At 33.1% G+C, this 21,847-nt stretch overlaps 1 protein-coding gene across 1 annotated transcript in view; it reads left to right on the top strand.

Annotated features, from left to right (window-relative positions):
- LOC139511430 (multidrug resistance-associated protein 1-like) overlaps positions 1-21,847 on the top strand; it is a 57,104-nt gene that overhangs the window by 25,376 nt on the left and 9,881 nt on the right. The window contains exons 8-21 of the mRNA XM_071298175.1: positions 589-828; positions 1,976-2,156; positions 3,543-3,863; positions 4,631-4,768; positions 6,526-6,672; positions 7,155-7,239; positions 10,304-10,373; positions 10,651-10,777; positions 12,194-12,370; positions 13,212-13,379; positions 14,028-14,214; positions 15,059-15,155; positions 15,474-15,570; positions 16,097-16,328. Coding sequence (XP_071154276.1) covers positions 589-828; positions 1,976-2,156; positions 3,543-3,863; positions 4,631-4,768; positions 6,526-6,672; positions 7,155-7,239; positions 10,304-10,373; positions 10,651-10,777; positions 12,194-12,370; positions 13,212-13,379; positions 14,028-14,214; positions 15,059-15,155; positions 15,474-15,570; positions 16,097-16,328 — 2,267 coding nt within the window. The remainder of the gene's footprint in view (positions 1-588; positions 829-1,975; positions 2,157-3,542; positions 3,864-4,630; positions 4,769-6,525; positions 6,673-7,154; positions 7,240-10,303; positions 10,374-10,650; positions 10,778-12,193; positions 12,371-13,211; positions 13,380-14,027; positions 14,215-15,058; positions 15,156-15,473; positions 15,571-16,096; positions 16,329-21,847) is intronic.

Below are 21,847 nucleotides of genomic sequence, written 5' to 3'. Positions count from 1 at the left end.
CATACACTTTTACGTAAATACAACGTAATAACCTGACGTCAATGCGACGAAAACATGACGTTGTCACGACGTAATTATGACGTAACATTGTTAGCTGGGAAGATAAACATATTTATGTTGTTAATTGATTTTATTTAGTATTACGAAGGGGGATATTTCAACGGAACTAAAGTGAGTGGAAATGTAAAGAGAAATATCTCAAGATTTAAAACAGGCAAACGAGTATCCAAGTACTAAAACTGTACTCGAGTACTCGGCCTTCCAAGCGAGTACCAGAGTACTCAGGTACTCGTTGCCATCCCTACTATCAACATAATATCAATGATTGATAAAGAAGGCGAGACATTTCAGCATGTGCACTCTTGTTGTTTAATAGACATATAAATAAGATTTTAATTATGATAGTGTTGTTAAATCATTGCATCATGTTTTTTTTGTTGTTGATGAAGATCAATTACAAAATTTTGAAGTTTGAAACAAATTTTCTAAAAATATTTTTAAGAGTTAAGTGCTTTTCTATATCCACCTGTATATTGTTGATGGTAGAATATATACCTTTTGATGATCTTCTGATTCTTTCTTATTTAGAAATGCCAGAGAGAGGACTCAACATGTGTATGATATTCAACAATCTACCTCAGAGACGGAGAAAACACCATTACTTCAAACGAAGCTGTTACCCACCAAAATAAATGTCCAAAAATCAACAAGACATAAAGGATCATTGTTCAAGGCCTTGTTTAATAGTTTTGGCTGGACTTATTTACTATCATTGTGGTTTAAATTTATATCTGATATTCTTCAATTTGTTGGACCTATACTCATTAGGTAAGTACATTTTATTTTAAGGAAGCTCGCTTGTCATGTTTAGGAATTTTGGTCAGATTTTTGGAATCCTCTGGTTTTATCCATTTGAATGCCTTAACAATTTTTTTCCGGATACCCCCATTTTTCTTTTTATAATTCTTTCACATATATAATGATAAGCTGTCTGTTAAAGTCTAATAACATTTTTATTATTTTTTAATAGTTTTTTAAGGACTTAAACTTGACAAAGCTATGAAAAGTCGAGAGAACATTTTCCTGCCAAAATTTCAATGGCTAATATCTCAAAAACAAGCATGGTGACCTATATATTTTTTATGCTTTTTTGTTTCCTTTATTAATCCCCTATCAATAAATGCTAGTGTTTTGAAAAGTTAATTATTTTGAAACTGAGAAGCCAACTCCCTTAACTGAAACTGTTAATAAAAAGAAAATAGATTTACTTACAGTAAATGATTGTTCACAGTTTATTAAAAAGGTCATTTATATGTTTTTGACAATAGTTTTTATAAAACTCAGATGTATACAAATATTTATCTTAAAATTGTAGCAATAATCTTGTATTTTAATTTTGATTTAGTTTTTGGGACTATATGTGAAACTAGTTTTTTTTAACATTAGTCTAAAAAAAAAATTGAGATCGGAAATGGGGAATATATCGAAGAGACAACAACCCGACCAAAGAGTAGAAAACAGGTGAAGGCCACTAATGGGTCTTCAACACAGCGAGAACATCCTGCAGCCTGAGGCGTGCTTCATCTGGACCCTTAACTAAAATGTGTACTAGCTCAATGATAAAGACTACCTCAACTACATGATTGTATTGACTTTCAGGTTTTCCAACATGTTTTTAACAGCTGTTATTATATGTAGTAATTGAAATTCAAATTTATTGAATAAGAATGCTAAATATTTAATCACCTTGCACTTAAGAGACTTAACTGTGGCATTCTACAGCAGTTTGTTAAAATTTCTGATCCCTTGAACAGTTTGGTTTGATAAAACAAATTGTAATTGTGTCAGAACTTTGAATGTCTCAACTGCAATAGGTGGAGAGCTGCAATTACAGTCAAGTCACATTAAAGCAGTTGTTAAATATATTGTTGTTGATAAATGTTTTATTTTAACTAATAAATTCCTTTTGCAATAGTTTTTTAATAGCCTATGCAGATGATCGTGATAACAAGCCATCATGGAAGGGCTATCTCCCTGCTGTTGGATTATTTGTCAGCGGAATGATACAATCTGTGTTTTATCATCAGAATTATAAGCTGGGAATGGCTGTCGGAATGAGGGTCAGATGTTCTCTTATATCAGCAATATATAAAAAGGTACGCTTACTTTGGTGGTAGAGTGGTCTATGTAATTAGGAGATAACTGTATTGTATTATAAGCTCTGACGGTATCAATTGGTGAAGTCAGTACATGGATATTTGCCGCAGGGAGAAAGAAGCAGTTAACAGCTAACAGTTGTATCTGAAGTCTTTGTCAAAACTGCACCTTTTTGGGATAAGAAACATTTTAGATAACTACAGTCGACTCTCGTTATCTCAAAGTCTGCCAGACCAGAGAAATATTTTTAGATACATGTAGTTTTACTCAAATGAAAACCGGAAGTTTGACAGACAAAGGGACACAAGTCTTGGTTAGCTTGGTAAAGCTAAAATAAATCTGGATGAATATGAAAAGGGGATTGATATTCTGGTATCAGATCCAAGTATTTGTATGTCATGGTCTTTCATTATTATAATAACATTATTTTTACTTATTCGGTTGTTTCAGCTACAATTTTTTCCTATGGTTTTTATCTGAGAGAGTAATTTTCAATCCATCTTAGCATTATTTAGATCATTCAAAGAAGACAAAAATTATAATTCTTAGATACAAGAGATTTTAGAAAATATAGATTTCTTTTCATTTTCTTTCATCTCACTCTTTCTTTTCAAAAGAAAATACAAGATTAAAGATGCCGATTGAGTAGTTTTTAGGTGATCAACAACGGAAGTCTTAATCCCCACTTTATACACATCAGTGTCAATCACAATTAATTGTTTTTGTAAACAGTTTAAAGACTCTGTCATGAACATAAACTTATATTTTTTATAAATTTTTTATAAAAGATAATCTTAGGTAAACACTTAAGATACTTGGAAATAGCATGTCATAAATCAATTTAAAATTTAGGTCGACTCAACTGAAATTTTGACTCATCCAATTTCAACTTAATAGTAGAAATACATACATTCATATGAAACAAAGTTCGAGACCATGTGAAAACTTCGACTCATCCTAAATTTCAAGTCAACCGAGTTCGAGACAACAAGAGTCAACTGTATTAGTTATATTACATGACTTACTGACCTTTATATTGTTTTTAGAATAGAAGTTAAACAACTTCAATTTTCCTGTCTTAACTGGTCTTAACTACAGTTAAAAGATTGCTGTCTTAACTTAATACATACATCCAATAAAAAGAATAAAAAGTACAGAATGATTACATACAAATCAGATCATAACTTTTCTAAACTAATAGAGAGATTGACATACTTTAAATACATACATTTTGTGATGTTTTTTGCACAAAAATAAATTTTCAGTATAGCAGATGCATAAATAAGCATTCATAGTTCATTGTTTGAATGTTGTCTAATTTAATATATGTTTCCAACATTAAATTTGTTAATATCCTACAATTTACCGATATGTTATAATTTTAGTCATTAACAATGAACAGTGATGCCAAAAAAGAGACAACTCTAGGTCAGATAGTCAGCCTGATGTCAGTGGATTGTCAACATTTACAGGATATGTTTACCTATCTATCCACCGTAATGTCAGTACCTGTACAAGTAGCTATCGGCATGTACCTCCTCTGGGGAACACTTGGCATTTCTTGTCTTGCTGGGTTAGGGGTACTGCTTCTACTGATACCGCTTAATTCCTTGGTGGCTGCCAGACAACTTACTCTCACAGCTGATGTTCTGGCTCTTAAAGGGGAGAGAATCAAATTGATGAATCAGATTCTCAATGGCATGAAGGTTTGTATCTCTTTTTCTGTCTTATAGAAATAGCAAAATTTCATACATTCTTTCATTTCAATCAAATCAGAATATAAATATAATGAGTGAAATACTTTTTATGCCCCACCTACGATAGTAGAGGGGCATTATGTTTTCTGGTCTGTGCGTCCGTTCGTCCGTCCGTCCGTTCGTCCGTCCGTCTGTCTGTCTGTCTGTTCGTCCGTCTGTCCCGCTCCAGGTTAAAGTTTTTGGTCAAGGTAGTTTTTGATGAAGTTGAAGTCCAATCGACTTCAAACTTAGTACACATGTTCCCTATGATATGATCTTTCTAATTTTAATGCCAAATTAGAGTTTTTACCCCAATTTCACGGTCCACTGAACATGGAAAATGATAGTGCAAGTGGGGCATTCGTGTACTGAGGACATTTTATTATGAAATACTGTATAATAGTTATAAATATTAGTGCTTTTTGTGATATCTATCTAGTTTGATTGTTACAATGTTTATGCATGAAGATTATGATTATAAAGTGCTGCACTATGTAAACTCTGACTTGTTTTAAAGTTTTTTTTCTCTGATTACTGAGTAGTATGGAGGAGTGGGTTTAAAAAAGTATATTTAAACATTCATTTGGGTTGTTTGAGTTTCTGGTACAAATAAATTTGTTTTAATGCATTTGTTTAAAAGATAAAGATAAAAAAAAATTATGCTTCCAATGAGAACTATTCCTTTAAGTGAAGTGTACTATTTGTTTGATTTTATACTTGAAATATATAAATTGTAGGTTTTGAAGATGTATGCCTGGGAGCCTTCTTTTACTTATCAAGTATCAGTGATCAGGAGAAGGGAGCTTGACAATCTAATGAAAGTTGCCTATCTGCAGGGAGTAGCAACATTTGGGTGGTTACTGGCACCATTTGTGGTAGGTCATCTAGAAATAATAATACATGTTAATTCAACCAAGGAAAGCTAACATTTTATTTTTTTACCTTTTTGACCATTCAATGGTATTTATTAGAAGAATTACCATATACTGTATTGTGCAATAGTGACATACAACATACAGATTGCAATTTTAACATTTAGGTGTGGGTTTTTTTTCTTTCAAAAGTAGGAAAATGTTTCTACCTGGTTTATAATATACCCTTTAAGAAACTATCAAATTCTGGATAATATTTTCAAAAGCATACACCAAAATGTTGCCATTAGCTAACAATGTTCTCAACAAATTACCATATGGTAAAAATTAAATTATTTAATACCCAAAAAGGTGCAAGCCAGGGCTGACTGTGCAAGGGCTGTATAGCCAGTCAAGGTTGTTAAAAACTTCCAACAATGGGAATTCAACCAATGGCATTACATTATTTTCATTTTACGGTAAAAACAATGAAATTCCCCACAATCCTTTAGATTCTGAAATGATGAATTGTGTACTTTAGCGGAATAGAATAAGTTGAAATTGTCACTTGTAGTGACATAAGGCCAATTAAAATTAATTGATAGATTTTCATCCCCGCCCGCCCCTCTGAAATCGCCCCGCCCCGAATTTTTTTATTTTATAAAATTTACGATTTCCGGATTATGTTCATTCCCGTTACCGGTAACCGTTAAAATCTCGTTTCATTCAATGCTTTCTGTTTTAAATTTTTTGTACCTCGAGTAAATCGAACCAAAATGATTAAGCCGACCTTTCCGCTGCTCTATGATGACAACATCATCTTCCGAGAGTGAAGATTGATAACGAGAATGACATAAAATATTGGTGTTACGAGAAAAACGCTGTTTCCAAGACTGCAAATCGCAGTATGTCACAAATTTCTGTGATTAGAAAACTGCGGACTTTTTTATTTATGCAATGACGTTGTCTCAGGAAATTTAAATGGTAAATGGTACCCAAAGCACAAGATTCGTGGAAACAATTGATACAGAAAACATGACTGGATTATAGATATTGAAACACAAGCACGAACTTGTTAGATTTATGACCGTTTATTGAATTTAAAAAGTCTACTAACATATGCGCATTTTATTTATGCAAGCTCTTTGATTTTACCCATGGCTGTCTTTTTATGTTGACAAACAGCAAATTTCCCAATACACCCAAATTTAAAAATACTCATTAAACAACAACTTTTTTTATTATTATTAAGTTCATGTTTTACATGATAATTATATTTCCATCTGGCATATAAAGTACCAACCCTATTATTTTCAACACTCTCTGAGTTTTCATTTTATTCTGTACTCATAATAATTGTGTTGCATACCAATGCATTTGCTTCATTTAATGGTAATACAAACCATTGTTTAGAAACCCAAATAATTTTGTGTAGGTAGTCTAACTGAAGAGAGTATTTCTCACACGTTTTTGTTGTTAAATTTTTAAAGCCGCAATTAGATATATTTATTTAAGGATTTGAAATATTATGTAAGATTCCTCATACTTGTGTATACATGATATAAGCTTATTATTACACTTGCATATATGAAGAACTCGTCACAAAAGGGTTTCATATGAAATAAAATTTAAAAAATAAAATCCTCCCACCCGCTCCATTATTTTCAAAAATTTGGATGAAAATCTACTAATTAATTTTAGTTGGCCTAAGTTATGAAATCAATGAATGCTTAAAAAATACTTTTTTCCACAATTTACGATGTTTTATATTGATTTTGCAGGTTGCTTTGGCAACTTTTGCCACATATGTCAACATCAGTGATGACAAATATCTTAGTGCTAGCAAAGCTTTTGTTTCTCTTGCCTTGTTCAACATTTTACGTCTGCCAGTCATCCTGTTAGCACAGTCAATATCTGCCATTATACAGGCAAGTTTAAAGTCATTCATTGTTTCCTGTCATACCATAGTTAATGACTACTAAGCATCTTGCTGTTTTCCTTTAGTCCATTTTTACCTCATGAATCAATTATAAATGGGGAAATGAAAAAAGGAAGAAAACTTTTAACAGACAAATCTAATAATTTGGTTTATCTGATAAGTCTTTTCACTTTAAATTAGATGTATGAGCATTTTGTTCTATTGATCTTAAATTATAATTGATTTTTTGCAATCAAAGGAGACACCAAAACGGGCAAGATATGTGAACAAATAAACAAGGTTGAGATAAGTATGAATTTTCCAAAGAATTTCTAGAACATTAATTGTTATCGCAGTACTTCGTTTTTGTAAAAACGTATTTATATTGTGTTTGCACCAAATTTCCATTAATTTATCCAAAAGTTTTTTTAAAATACATTGTTGACCTAAACTATAACAAAATTATTTAATTATATATATTATTAAATTTAGGGTAAAGTTTCTTTGAAGAGAGTTGGTAGTTTTCTGTCGAGTGAAGATTTAGATCCTAGCAGTACACAGCATGTCTTTGATACAGGTAATGATTATAAAGAGATTAAGGCATTCATTAAGTATTTTGTCTAGTCGCCTTTATTGGTAGGCTGTTTCTGGCAGCACCTGCAGGTTCATCAACAATATATAAGTTTGTGATTAGGTCAGTTAATGGAAAACCACTAGTAGGAGTTGTTCATTGATATTTGGTACATGGAGAATATTTTACCCTCAGTCATGGTCTATCAACTTTATAACTTTTGCAGAGTTTGTGTGTATTAGTTTGTGATTTGGTTGGTTTATTTGCCTTTCAGAATCTAATGCATCCTGGGTAATATTTTCAAAAATGTACACCAAAACGTCCTGATTGGTTAAAAATGTCATAAACAATGGAAATTTAACCAATGATGTGACGTCATTTTCATTTTGGGGTACGAACAATTAAATTACCCATGATGCTTAAGATTCTGAAAAGGCCAATTGGGAACCACTTGATGTAGGACATAGATATTTAGCATGCAACCTTATTAGCATTGGATCTTATTTCCATGAAGATTATTTGGCCAGCCCACTCATTCATTGTTCATTGACATTGAAAGTTTTGCTTAATTTAAATTTATTATTTTGTGATAAGGTCAGTTTATGGGGAACTGCTAGAGAAGGTCAATGATATTTGACATACAGTAGTATAAGCATTTGCACTTCTAATTTCCATAGAAATAATTTGGTAATGCCCCCTCATTGACTTTGACTATTTTGAATAACTTACAAATTAAAGTATTACTATTTAATTCAACATTTGCATTTTACTGTGAGAATAACAAAGAACACAAGACATATCTCTAAATTTACAGTTAAATTGATTGCTTGTCCATTCTTTGTCCTAACATTCTTTCTATTGGAGACATCCATAACTTGAAACCATCTTTTTTATGAAGAAAAAAAAACGAAAATATAAAAATATATATTGCAGCTGTGCTATTTGCTCAGTCAAATTGCATTTACCATATATTCATATATGATAAACAATCACTGACTGTATATCACCTTGTTAATGATGTTGACAATGTGTTTCCGTAGAGTTTTATTTATATCACCTTGTTAATGATGTTGACAATGTGTTTCCGTAGAGTTTTATTTATATCACCTTGTAATGATGTTGACAATGTGTTTCCGTAGAGTTTTATTTATATCACCTTGTTAGCTCACCTGGCCTAAAAGGCCATGTGAGCTTTTCTCATCACTTGGCGTCCGTCGTCGTCGTCTGTCGTCGTTAACAATTTTTCAAACATCTTCTCCTCTGAAACTACTGAATGGATTTGAATGAAACTTAGCATGATTGTTCCTTAGATTATCCTGCACAAAGTGTGTGCTTCGATTTTTGATCCGTCTAAAAACATGGCCGCCGTTACTTAAAATAGAACATAGGGGTCAAATGCAGTTTTTGGCTTATATCTCAAAAACGAAAGCATTTAGAGCAAATCTGACACGGGGTAAAAATGTTCATTAGGTCAAGATCTATCAGCCCTGAAATTTTCAGATGAATCAAACAAACCATTGTTGGGTTGCTGCCACTTAATTGGTAATTTTAAGGAAATTTTGCAGTTTTTGGTCATTATCTTGAATATTATTATAGATAAAGATAAACTGTAAACAGCAAAAATGATCAGCAAAGTAAGATCTACAAATAAGTTAATATGACCAAAATTGTCAATTGACCCCTTAAGGGGTTATTGTCCTTTAATGACAATTTTTCACAATTTGTTCATCATATTTGCTAACTTTAAAAAATCTTCTCCTCTAAAACTACTAAACCAAATTCAACCAAACTTCAACTGAATGATCAGTAGGGTGTATAAAATAAAGTTTGTGCTTTATTTTTTATTTCGTCAAAAAACAAGGCCGTCATGGCTAAAAATAGAACACAGGGTAAAATGCAGTTTTTGGCTTATATCTCAAAAACTCCAGCATTTAGAGCAAATAAGACAAGAAGTTAAAGTATTTATTAGGTCAAGGTCTACCTGTCCTGAAATTTTCAGCCGAATTGGGTAACTGGTTTTTCAGGTATAATGCCCCTGAATTGATGATTTTTAAGAAATTTTGCAGTTTTTGGTTATTATCTTGAATATTATTATAGATACAGATAAACTGTTAATAGCAAAAATGTTAAGCAAAGTAAGATCTACAAATAAGTCAATTTGACCAAAATTGTCAATTGACCTTTTAAGGAATTATTGCCCTTTAAAGACTTTTTTCACAATTTGTTCATCATGTTGACTTACTTTAAAAAATCTTCTCCTTTGAAACTGCTGTATCAATTTCAGCCAAACTTAGGCTAAATGAGTTTCAGAGTATCTAGTATAAATTTTATATTTCATTTCCTTGTATGTCAGAAACATAGCTCCTATGGCTAAAATAGAACATAGGAGAAAATGATTTTTTTTTTGCTTTTGAAGAAAATAGGACGATTCAAAGAACATTTAAATAAAATGAAAAGCCAAAATAATCATTGATGAGAGATTTAACCAAAAAAATTAAGGTGAGCGATTCAGGCTCTTGAGAGCCTCTTGTTAATGATGTTGACAATGTGTTTCCGTAGAGTTTTATTTATATCACCTTGTTAATGATATTGACAATGTGTTTCCGTAGAGTTTTATTTATATCACCTTGTTAATGATGTTGACAATGTGTTTCCATAGAGTTTTATTTATATCACCTTGTTAATGATGTTGACAATGTGTTTCCGTAGAGTTTTATTTATATCACCTTGTTAATGATGTTGACAATGTGTTTCCGTAGAGTTTTATTTATGAAGTCAATAAAACATACAGGTTCTCTGAAATTTAACTTTGTCCGATCCAAATTACAAAATGGTGTTTTTACCCTAAATATTTAATTTAGAATAGTATATAAAGAATAACCATACATTGTCTCGCAATATAAATGTTATTTTTACTCGGCTCTAAACAGTTAGAAATGCTCAGCACAGCCTCACTTTCTACCATTTTATAAGCCTTTTACAAAATATTATTTATATTGCACGACAATGTAAGATTATTTTATATATATATATGCAGTAAAGAAGACCACATATTTTTCTTTCCTTTTAGATTATGCCATTAAAATTCAGCGAGGTACATTTACATGGGATAAAGAAAATCCACAGTCTACACTGAGAGAGTAAGTAAAAAGAAGTAAGATAAACCTTTGAAACAGAAGAAAAACCATTGATCTATTAATGATTTAACGAATAAAGAAATGATACAAAACTTTAATGAATATATATCTCAAATACAATGACTTCACCAAATTATCATGTAAACTGCAGTCTTTAAGTAATTTTATTTAAAAACATGCAGGTGTTAATTGAACATCTGTCTATTCATAACAAAATTTTCAATCCCATAAGATTTTAGATGGGTTTCACTGTATTTGAATAGCACTCCCTTTGTTGTAGCATAAACCTTACAATACCTGATGGACAGCTGGTAGCAGTTGTAGGTCATGTTGGGGCAGGCAAGTCTTCACTATTTTCTGCAACACTGGGGGAGATGTTGAAAATTGATGGCAGTGTAGCACTTAAGGTAATACTTTTCTAATACTTTGTATAAATTGCTTATTTCTTGACCAATTTCAATGGGGAATTCTTGGGGTTCTTTAATATGCTGTATCAAACCTTGAATTAAGTTTTTTGGAATTTGGGCCCGTTTTTAAATTGATCTGCATGAGGTCCAAAGGGTCCAAAATTAAATTTTGTTTGATTTTATCAAAAATTGAATTGTTGAGGTTCTTTGATATGCTGAATTTAGATTTTTAATACTGGGTCCAGTTTTCAAATTGTTCTACATTAAGGTCCGGAGGTTCCAAAATTAAACTTAATTTGATTTCAACAAAAATTGAGTTCTTGGGGTTCATTGATATGCTGAATCTAAACATGTATTTAAATTTTTGATTATGGGCCCAGTTTTGGGGTCCAAAATTAAACTTTGATTTGAACAAAAATTGAACATATGGGTTCTTTGATATGCTTAATCTAATTATGTATTTAGATTTTTGATTTTTAGGCCCTGTTATCAAATTGGTCCATCCACATTGAGGTCAAAAGGGTCCAAAATTAAACTTTGTTTGATTTCATCAAAAATCGAATTATTGTGGTTCTTTGATATGCCAGACCTAACTGTGTTTTTAGATTTTCAATTTTTGGTCCCGCTATCAAATTGGTCTACATTAAGGTCCAAAGGGTCCAAAATTAATTTTGTTTGATTTTAACAAAAATTGAAATATTGGGTTCTTTGATATGCTGAATCTAAACATGTATTTATATTTTGGATATTGGACTATATTAGGTAAATTTAGATATTTTAAGTTGATTAGACCACATTCATTCTGTGTCAGAAACCTATGCTGTGTCAAATATCACAATCCAAATTCAGAGATGTATCAAGCTTGAATGTTGTGTCCATACTGGCCCCAATTGTTCAGAGTTTGACCTCTGCGGTCGTATCAATCTGCTTATGAAACTTATACACAATGCTTATTACCACAAAACTCAGATCAAGTACAAATTTGGGTAGCTTCACTTTTGCTATTCTTCAGTTATGTCCCTTTATAACTTTATAAGATGGGGCAAGCAGGGGCATCATCTGTGTCCCTTGGATACATTCCCCATTTAATAAGGTAACTTTCAAATCCTTTTCATATTCAAAAAGTACAATTTTTTGTCAATAGCCTGTATCAAAATATACTATTAAGCTTTAATGTTAAAACAAAAGATTATAAACAAACATTTATAGATATTTTAGGAGAATGATGGTTGTGGTAGTGTATATTATCAAAAAAGATGCCAGGTACATGCATACATCAAAGGAACAATAAACCAACAATACAAGGTTCCTTAAAACAAAAATGTTAAACAACGATTGATTACTTACTGAACATTTTTGAAAAGGATTTACTTTAATTGTAAAACTCAGACAGTTGATTTTACTATTTCTTTGAAGGGCTCAGTGGCATATGTACCACAGGAAGCATGGATACAGAATGCCACATTGATGGACAACATATTATTTGGAAAAACATTCATGCAAAAAAAGTATAAAAGAGTGCTAGAGGCATGTGCTATGACCTCTGACCTTGACCTTTTACCAGGCAGAGATCTAACAGAAATAGGTGAAAAGGTAAAATTAGTTAAACATGACTTACAGCACAGTAATTGTTATGGTAATACATACACAGTTGTTTTGACCAGCACTTGATTCCACAAATTGTAGATCTGATGGAAATATGTGTAAAGAATAAGTGTACTGGTCAAGACTATAATTTAGAAATCAGATGATGTGCTTTTAAAAGGAAGTTTCCTGCTCAGTTTCAAAATAAATACCTTTCCATAACACTAGTCTATATTGATAGGGGACTAATTGAGGAATCAAAAAAGACAAAAAATATAGGGGTCAATGTGCTTGTTTTCGAGATATTAGCCATTGGAATTTTGGCGAGAAAATGTTCTCTCTTGATTTTTCATAGCTTTATCATTGTCCAGTTAAATTAGTTCTCAAAAACTATCAAAAAATGAATAAGATTTTATAAGACTTTTACAAATGGCTTATAATTATACATGTAAAAGATTTATAAAAAGAAAAATGGTTGTCCATTGACAATTTTTTTCAAGGCATTCAAATGGATAAAACCAGAGGATTTTGAAAATCTGCCAAAAATTCCAAAACATGACAAGCAAGCATCCTTAAATGCAGAATACTTGTACATTTTAAAAGCAAGAAGAAAAGAAAACTAACGAGAGTTTCTTGCTACATTGAAGACCCATTGGTGGACTTCGGCTGTTGTCTGCTCTATGGTCTGTTTGTTGTCGCTTTGACACATTCCCCATTTCCATTCTCAATTTTAACAATGTTAAGGTTCTCCAAACTTGGTATCCAACCTCCAATACACAACCAGAGATTTCCTGGTCCAACTTTTCTCCGTTTAGTGCTACATTTTAAGCATATTTCTTGGATATTTTAGGGTATCAATCTAAGTGGAGGACAGAAGCAGAGAGTTAGTTTGGCAAGAGCTGTATATAGTAATTCTGATGTTTATCTGATGGACGACCCTCTAAGTGCTGTTGATGCTCATGTTGGCAAACATATCTTTGAAAAAGTAATTGGAAACAAAGGCTTGCTGAAAAATAAGGTATACTCTTTGTTACAAAAATCTCTATTTATTTTGATATTCCTGACAACCATATCCGTCAATGGATAATAATTCTCTGCAAAGAAATTTTTATGTATATATAGAAATCACCCTGTTTGTCCATTTTATTTGTAAGTACAAGTTCTCCTAAACTGGTGAACAGATATTGATGAAACTTTTAACAGCTGTACAACACTACCTGAGGATATTCATTAAGAAGTATAATCCTTTTCAACAGGGGAGATAATCAAATTTATGATATGTTGGTTGTGCTATAATGAGTTCATTTATAGTTTATGGTAGTTGTTACTATTCTTCAAACTATGAACTGTTGTCTCATCATATTTTACATGCCAATAATACAAGGTGAAGTGGATTGTGTCAACATCAAGTGACAAATATTACAGCCATATTCAGGGTAACGTATTACTGCTTTACTAACATACCAGACTTTGAAAATAGATCAGCACTGTCAGATTATAATGTGCTTGGTCACAATATATAGTATTTGATCCTTACAGAACACACTTTTATAACTGAGCTGATAGAAGATAGCAACATTTTTGACCCCCTTGAATGTTTTGATTTAAAATGTACTTGGAAACGGAAGAATTGAAAAATCCAGAATACATATATATTTTATTATAGACACGTTTACTTGTAACACATGGTATCCATTGGTTACCAATGGTAGACCACATAATTGTAATGACTAATGGTAGAATTACGGAAGTTGGAACCTATGAAGATTTAATCAACCATGACGGCCCATTTGCTCACTTTCTGAAACAGTATTTTATAGAAGAAAATGATGAAGCTATTGATGACCCAGAAAGTAAGTATTGTGAAAAATTAAGTGTTTAGAATAGTTTACTGCATTTTATTTGTCTTATGGAATGGCTGATTTCAGATTGACCTAATTATCAGGTTTTAACTCATGGAAATTAAAAACATAAATAGCCGTTGTGTAGGCTAATTGTTGAGTATAAAAAAAGAAATTGTAAGATGTATATTCAAATGGACAATAGCAGAATGGAATTTATCCTGAGCAAATATGATTTTAACTAACTTTTGTTTAGCAGACCTATTGCAAGATAGTTTTGAACAGGTTTCAGATTGGAAATTGAACCCATGGTTGTCTAAAATTGGGAATCTTTCAAATCATTATGGGTGTCTGAGACTGAATATCTAAGCCAAGGAATTACAACTGGAAATATTGATTGATGTTATTAAAGACTGGTAATCATTCTGGAGGGTGTCAGAGATTGAAAGTTTTACCTATGGTGTCTGTGACTTAAAACCTACTGTTGATGTTTCAGATTTAAAATTTTATTTAGAGAAGGGTGTCCAATAGACTGGAAATGTTGTCCCACTGTGTTTTAAATCAAGTGGAAATATTTCCAAGATTGTAAGTGATGTGAATATATGTAAAAAAAGAAGATGTGGTATGATTGCCAATGAGACAACTCAGTCCACAATAGATCAAATGTTACAGAAATTAACAACTATAACCCAGTTGTTGCTTATACAAAAAGTCTTTCATACCTACCCAGACCTAACAGGTTTTATATTCAATTAGTAAGTGACATTATATACAGTTGCTACAGTAGTATCAAATATTTTATTTACAATTTAACCTAAATTTTTTAAAATTATTATAACCTCTATTTTTTTAACAGTTCAACAAATAAGAAATATGATATTAGAACAAGTTGAATCAGTGACCTCAGATGGACTGACCTCTGATGAACCAGCACTAAGTCTGATCAGAAAACAGTAAGAATATTAATATATTGAAATGATTCTGAGGTTTTCTTTTTGTATTGTATAATGTACAGTTCTTGGTTATATGGACTTTTAACATTACAAAACCAGACAGAGGATAAAAGTTAAAAATAAAACTGCCTTTGATTCATTAGGCGGAAACATAATTTACAAAGGTGTTGATGTGGACCTACAATTTGCTTCATTGATATTCATGTATACTAAAATTCTTTTAACAATTGAATGAACTAAATGTTTTGTTTGAAGAAGTTAAGTTTGTAAAAAAAATAATTTAGAAATTCACACTTATTTAACATTCAATTGTTTAAGAAATAAAGAAATAAAGAAGAAAGAGTATATAGCAGAAACCCCAGCCTTGTTACTGCAGACAAGATTGACACATGATGAGCAGGCTGAGACTGGTGGGGTAAGATCATACCAGTAGCTGTCACCAAGGGTCTGAAAACAGACATATTTACCAGACAAATCTGAAAGAACTATGAATGAAACTATAATTTTGATTTCGGTCTCTTACAATCCAGGAATAAATTTGGTTTTTTCATTGGAATGGATTTTCTTTCAATGAACAATTTGCAGTTATGATTTAATTTAGTTAAATCCTTGTTACTTTGGAAAATGTTATATTTTATCATTATCTAAGCTTCTTCTTTGGCCTTAACCTTAGTTTGATAATTCTTGCATTGTGGGATTTGGTGAAATTTAATATCTTCCACTTTATTAATGGTACTAAATTTGAGATTAATGTGAAATATCTGTATATTATGACTCTTGAATTCGTGTTGATTCTATATAACTCCTATTATTGTGAAAATCTATAAAGTTCATTAGTTTGTTTCAATTGTTTTATTTTTTAGAATATTGCAGAAGAAATCTACCTAAAAACAACCAAATTATGGTACATTCTTTAATAGGAAGTTGGTGTTTTTTTCCAGGTAAAATGGCCAGTGTATAAAGCCTACACCAAAGCACTAGGGCTAGGAGCATCCATTATAGTAATGTTTGTGTTTTCCATGTACCATGCTGCCAGTGTATATGCTAACTTCTGGTTGACTTTCTGGACTAATGATCAATATCTGACCAATCAAAACAACACTGGTATGGAAAAGTTCATAGACCAAACTAACTACTATTTACTGGGATATGGGGTACTTGGTATTATACAGGGTAAGTCAAAAGATTTTTACTAAAGGGCATATGGTATTCAAAACGGGGTCGCCCCGATATTCCGACACCCCGTTAGTCCGACACTCCATTGGTCCGACACCCCAATAGTCCGACACCCCATTAGTCCGACACCCCGTAAGTCCGACACTTTTAACATAGATAATGATATATATATATAACTTAAACTACGCAAATGCATCAGACACTAACCTACCAACAACAAGAATACGAGCTAAAATCAATATAACACCATTAACAATCGACCAAAAGGGACTGGAAAAACTACTTAAAAACACCAACCCAAATAAAGCCTCTGGACCAGACAACATCCCAAACCGTATACTCAAGGAATGTGCTGAACAACTCGCACCCATCCTACAAATCATAATGCAATGCTCGCTAGACACAGGTGAACTACCAAAAGACTGGAGAGACGCAAACATATCCAGTATCTTCAAAAAAGGAGACAAACACCTGGCAGAAAACTACAGACCTGTATCCCTAACATCTGTCATCAGCAAAATTCTAGAACATATCGTATGCAGGCATATCCTAAAACATCTGGAAAAAAACAAAATCCTAACCAACTTAAACCACGGCTTCAGGTCAGGATACTCATGTGAAACCCAACTCATAACTACCATCAACGACTTCCTACAAGAACATGACAAGGGACATCAAATCGACGTAGGCATATTAGATTTTTCAAAAGCTTTCGACACAGTACCACACAACAAATTATTACATAAATTAGATCAGTATGGAATAAAAGGAAATACACACAAATGGCTTAAGAACTTCCTAACTGCAAGATCAATGAGAACCATCGTGGAAGGCGAATCATCTGGCGAAACAACAGTTGACTCTGGGGTCCCCCAGGGCACAGTCTTAGGACCAATCCTATTCCTATGCCACATCAATGACCTACCAGACAGTGTAACATCATCAGTAAGACTATTTGCTGACGACTGTTTATTATACAGAACAATTAAAAATAGCCAAGACCAACAAAAGCTACAAACAGATTTGGAACAACTAGAAATCTGGGCCGACAAATGGGGAATGCGTTTCAACGCCAAAAAGTGCTATGTTCTATCCATAAACAAAAAAGCAGACAAATTCTACACGCTTAATAAACACATCCTACAAGAAGTACAAGTGAACCCCTACTTAGGACTCCAAATCTCAAACGATCTGAAATGGAGCTTCCACATAAATAACATCAGCAAGAAAGCCAACGCCACCTTGGGCTTTCTTCGGAGGAACTTGAGGAACGTACCAGAAGCATGTAGGAAAGTAGCATATATATCCCTAGTAAGATCAACAATGGAATATGGGGCAACAATCTGGAACCCATACATGAAAGGGGATATTGACAAACTAGAACGTATCCAAAACAGAGGCATACGATTCATCAAGAAAAACTACAGGAGTCGAGAAACAGGGTCGATAACTAATATGAGACGCCAACTTGAAATGGAGACGCTAGAGGAAAGAAGACACAGCCTCCGTCTTATCCTGATTTACAAGGTGGTTGAGGGTCTGGTGCCGGCTCTACCAGCCGACAATTTTGTCATACCAGCAAGACCTAAACGAACAATAAAAGCCAAAACTTATTCAAACTGTGAAACTGACAATATTATCGAACGTCAAGTTATCAATAACACCAAAGGACTTAAAGTACCAAATAGCAACAAACCACAGTACAAACATTCATTCTTTGTGGAAACAACTATTTACTGGAACCAACTACCAGATAAAGTTGTGCATGCAGGTTCTGTAGAGGCATTTAAAACCGCTCTACAAGAACACCGCCCATAACATCGGCGCTCTTCTCCACCGTGTATAAAAGCCTAAACAGGATTCTACACGTACCACTACAGATACAGATACACTCAAAAACGCAATTGGCTTATGAATTCCTAAAAGGTGTTTCATATATCCACTTGTTGAAGCCTACCTGAAAATTAGCAAAATCATAAAAAACTTTAATTGAGGAACGTCGATTTTGTTACAATACTATCCTCTGATTTCTTAACTTTTACTTCAAATTATTATTTATGTTATCAACTACTCCTTAATTCTATTCAATGATAATCAAGCTGTTCATTAGACTCCGTGTAATATGACTATCATATGCTAATAAACAGGTACAGTTTTAGCTCACCTGACCTGAAAGGTCAAGTACTTAAGCTTTTCTCACCTCTTGGCGTGCGGCGTCTGTCGTCGTCTGTTCACTTTAACGAAAATCTTCTTCTCTGAATCTGAATGGCCCAATTTCAACCAAACGTGGCCACAATTATCACTAGGGTATCTAGTTTAAAACATGTGTCCGATCGATGACCACGCCTACCAAACAACATGGCCGACATGGCTAAACATAGAACATAAGGATAAAATGCAGTTTTGGCTTATATCTATGAAACTAAAGCATTTAGAGCAAATCTGACAGGTGTCAAAAATGTTTATTGGATTTAGATTTATCTGCCCTGACATTTTCAGACGAATCCGACAACCCCTTATTAGGTTGCTGCCCCTGAGTTTGTAATTTTACGGACATTTTGTAGTTTTTGTTATCATTATAATATCTAATATTTAATACTATTAATTATGATTTTAACCTTATTTTACATGATTCTCTAAGCATCAGTAAATGCAGGTGAGCGACACAGGCTCTTTAGAATTAGTTGAATTATGTAGTCATGAGGTGACAGTATTTATTGTCTATGTATGTTATAAACTACTAGATATAAACACAACTGGTGATAGTTTTCAAAAGGAAAATGCCTGTATAAGTACATGTACTTCCGTAACATTATGTTAATAAGGAGCATGCATACAATTCTTGTAATGCATTCGCGTGCATTATGGTCAATAAGACGACCCATGCATCTAGGTACCTGCGAACGCTATTATGCGTTATATTATCATGACTATGATATGCATGATTTTTACTCATATATATTTCTCAAGAAGTTTGAACATTTTGACAAAGAAATGTTGTATGCTCTTTGATTGGGTGGTTGTCGCTTTGACATATTCCCCATTTCCATTCTCAATTTCATTAAAACAAATATGCTCTTGACATTTTATTGGTTATATCAATATACCGTAAAGCGGGTTATTTTCGCGGGTGTAACAATTCACGATTTTCATTGAATAAGGTATACATGCGAATTATTTTGGAAGTTGTTATTTTGGCGGATTCATAACTTTTATCATACCTTTGCATGATCACTTGCGGAATTTAATTTGGAGATTTTATTCTATCCGCGAAAATTTACACCCCGCAAAAACAACCCGGTATACGGTATATGAAGCGATAAAGAACTGCATTTTGCATTCGATGACGTCAGCGTATGTAGATATGCGCAGCAATACTTGTTTAATGAACAGCTGCGCCATGAGCGCATGATACGTCCGTCGTCTTGTGTGTGAACTTTTATCAATTATCATAAATTATAGTTTCATACATATGGGGTGACATGTGAGAGCCCCCTCTTTATAAAAATAAAAATCAACAACTCTAAAATAAAGTTTGAATCATCACCAAAAAGTATACAGATCTTTACATGAATATACCTAAGAATTGTATAAAGTTGTAAGCAATAATCATAAATTGTTTTTGAGATACGGCGCGACATGTGACCTTCCCCCCCCCCCCCCCCCCCCCCCATTTTTACCAAAAAAACAAAAAGTATATAGATCTTTAGATCAATAAAACTAAGAAATATGTTAAGTTTTAAGCAATAATCATAAATGGCTTTTGAGATACGGTGCGACATGTGAAAAATTACACCCCTGTTTTAGTTACAAAGTCCCGTAACTCAAACAGTTTTAATCTTATTGAAAAAGTATACAGATCTTTTTATTATCATAAAAAACAACTATGTTAAGTTTCATGAAATTTGGATGAGTCGTTCTCAAGTTACGATGCAACATGTTTACGCCGGACAGACGGACATTTGTATACCATAATACGTCCAGTCAAAAGTTTGCATTTGACGGGCGTATAAAAACAAACACAGAACTGCCATAACATTACATTCAATATTTGAACCTGCATTTATTTTGTTGATACATTGTATTTTGATACCTTGCCTAGCTAGATGCTTTTTGTAATAATATACATGTACTTGGGTTTTTTTTCTTGGTTCCGTGAAACTACTATAATTGCACAATGTATACCGGTACCAAGTAGAATATAACGATCTTCTGATGAGACTTTCTTTGTAGTGTTGTTTATATCCTTCCAGATCACCTAGTTACATTTCAGGTTGTGAGTGCGATTTTTTGTTCTGAACAACTTTTATTTAATAGTCCAATTGAGTATGGAAATGGGAAATGTGTCAAAAAGAAAACAATCAGACCAAAGAACAAACAACAGCCGAAGGCCACTTATGGGTCTTCAATGCAGCGAGAAACTCCCGCACCCGGATTCGTGTTTCAGTTGGCCCCTTAACAATACTGTATAGGGATTGTTTTACTTGAACATTTGTATTGTCCTATTTTCTTATATACTTATAGGTCGATTTTTTGTTGCCTTTTATATAGATACTCTAGGGGTAGCCCTTGATCTAAGTCGCAAAATTCTTTAATTAGTGTTCACTTTTATTTCAAATACAACAGATCTATCTGATAGGACAACTGAGTTGAAGCTGAAGATTGTTGTTTGCATCAACCGCAATGGAGGGGTGAGGGGTAAGCAATTCCGTTCGAATAGCGGGTTAATTGACAAGTTTATTGATGTGGAAAGTGTGTGTTCACAGTTTCGGTATGCAAGTTATCTTATGTTGTTCCTCGTAAAGATAATGCTACAACTCTTTGAGTGGTCCATAGGTGGCCTGTTGCAAGGCAAAATTTCTGTCCCTATCCAATGTACCCTTATTTTCCAGTGGCAGTCCAAATTTCCCCGACCATCATCCCAGATGGCCTTTGTTGTGACAATACCTACCTATTGTATTTATTGTGAACTTGTTCTCCTCCTGAATATGCATGAAATATTTGCCACTGGACATTAAGCAACCAAAAATCAATCAATAAATCGTAAAGATAAACATTTACATAACAGTACTATCGATGTGTCCCTGGTTCCTCTCTAAAAACTGGTCTAACACTAGGTTCACAACTAGTAAATTTCTGTGTATCAGCTTACTACTATTGGTCGGGATTAATTGTATTGTCGGACTATTGGTGTGTCGGATCAATGGGGCGTCGGACCAATGGGGTGTCGGACTAGCGGGGTGTCGGACCAATGGGGTGTCGGACTAACGGGGTGTCGGAACATCGGGGCTGCCCCTTCAAAACATACAGCAATTTGTGGTAATACTAGAGCTTATTGGTTTTCTCTGCACTTGTATCAACCTGCATGGCATTTCCTTAAATTCGATATCATGGCCTTTTAATATCAAATGTGTTTTACATGACCTTAAAATTTTGAACTTGATACTACATGTATACCTATTTCATAATATTTGAGCTGAGGTTTAACTTAAATTATCATGTCATGCTACTAAATG

This window comes from Mytilus edulis, chromosome 2, assembly GCF_963676685.1.
Source record: "Mytilus edulis chromosome 2, xbMytEdul2.2, whole genome shotgun sequence".
Classification (NCBI taxonomy): domain Eukaryota; kingdom Metazoa; phylum Mollusca; class Bivalvia; order Mytilida; family Mytilidae; genus Mytilus; species Mytilus edulis.
Note: the sequence above shows the minus strand (reverse complement) of the source record. Positions and strands in the feature narration are given on the sequence as shown.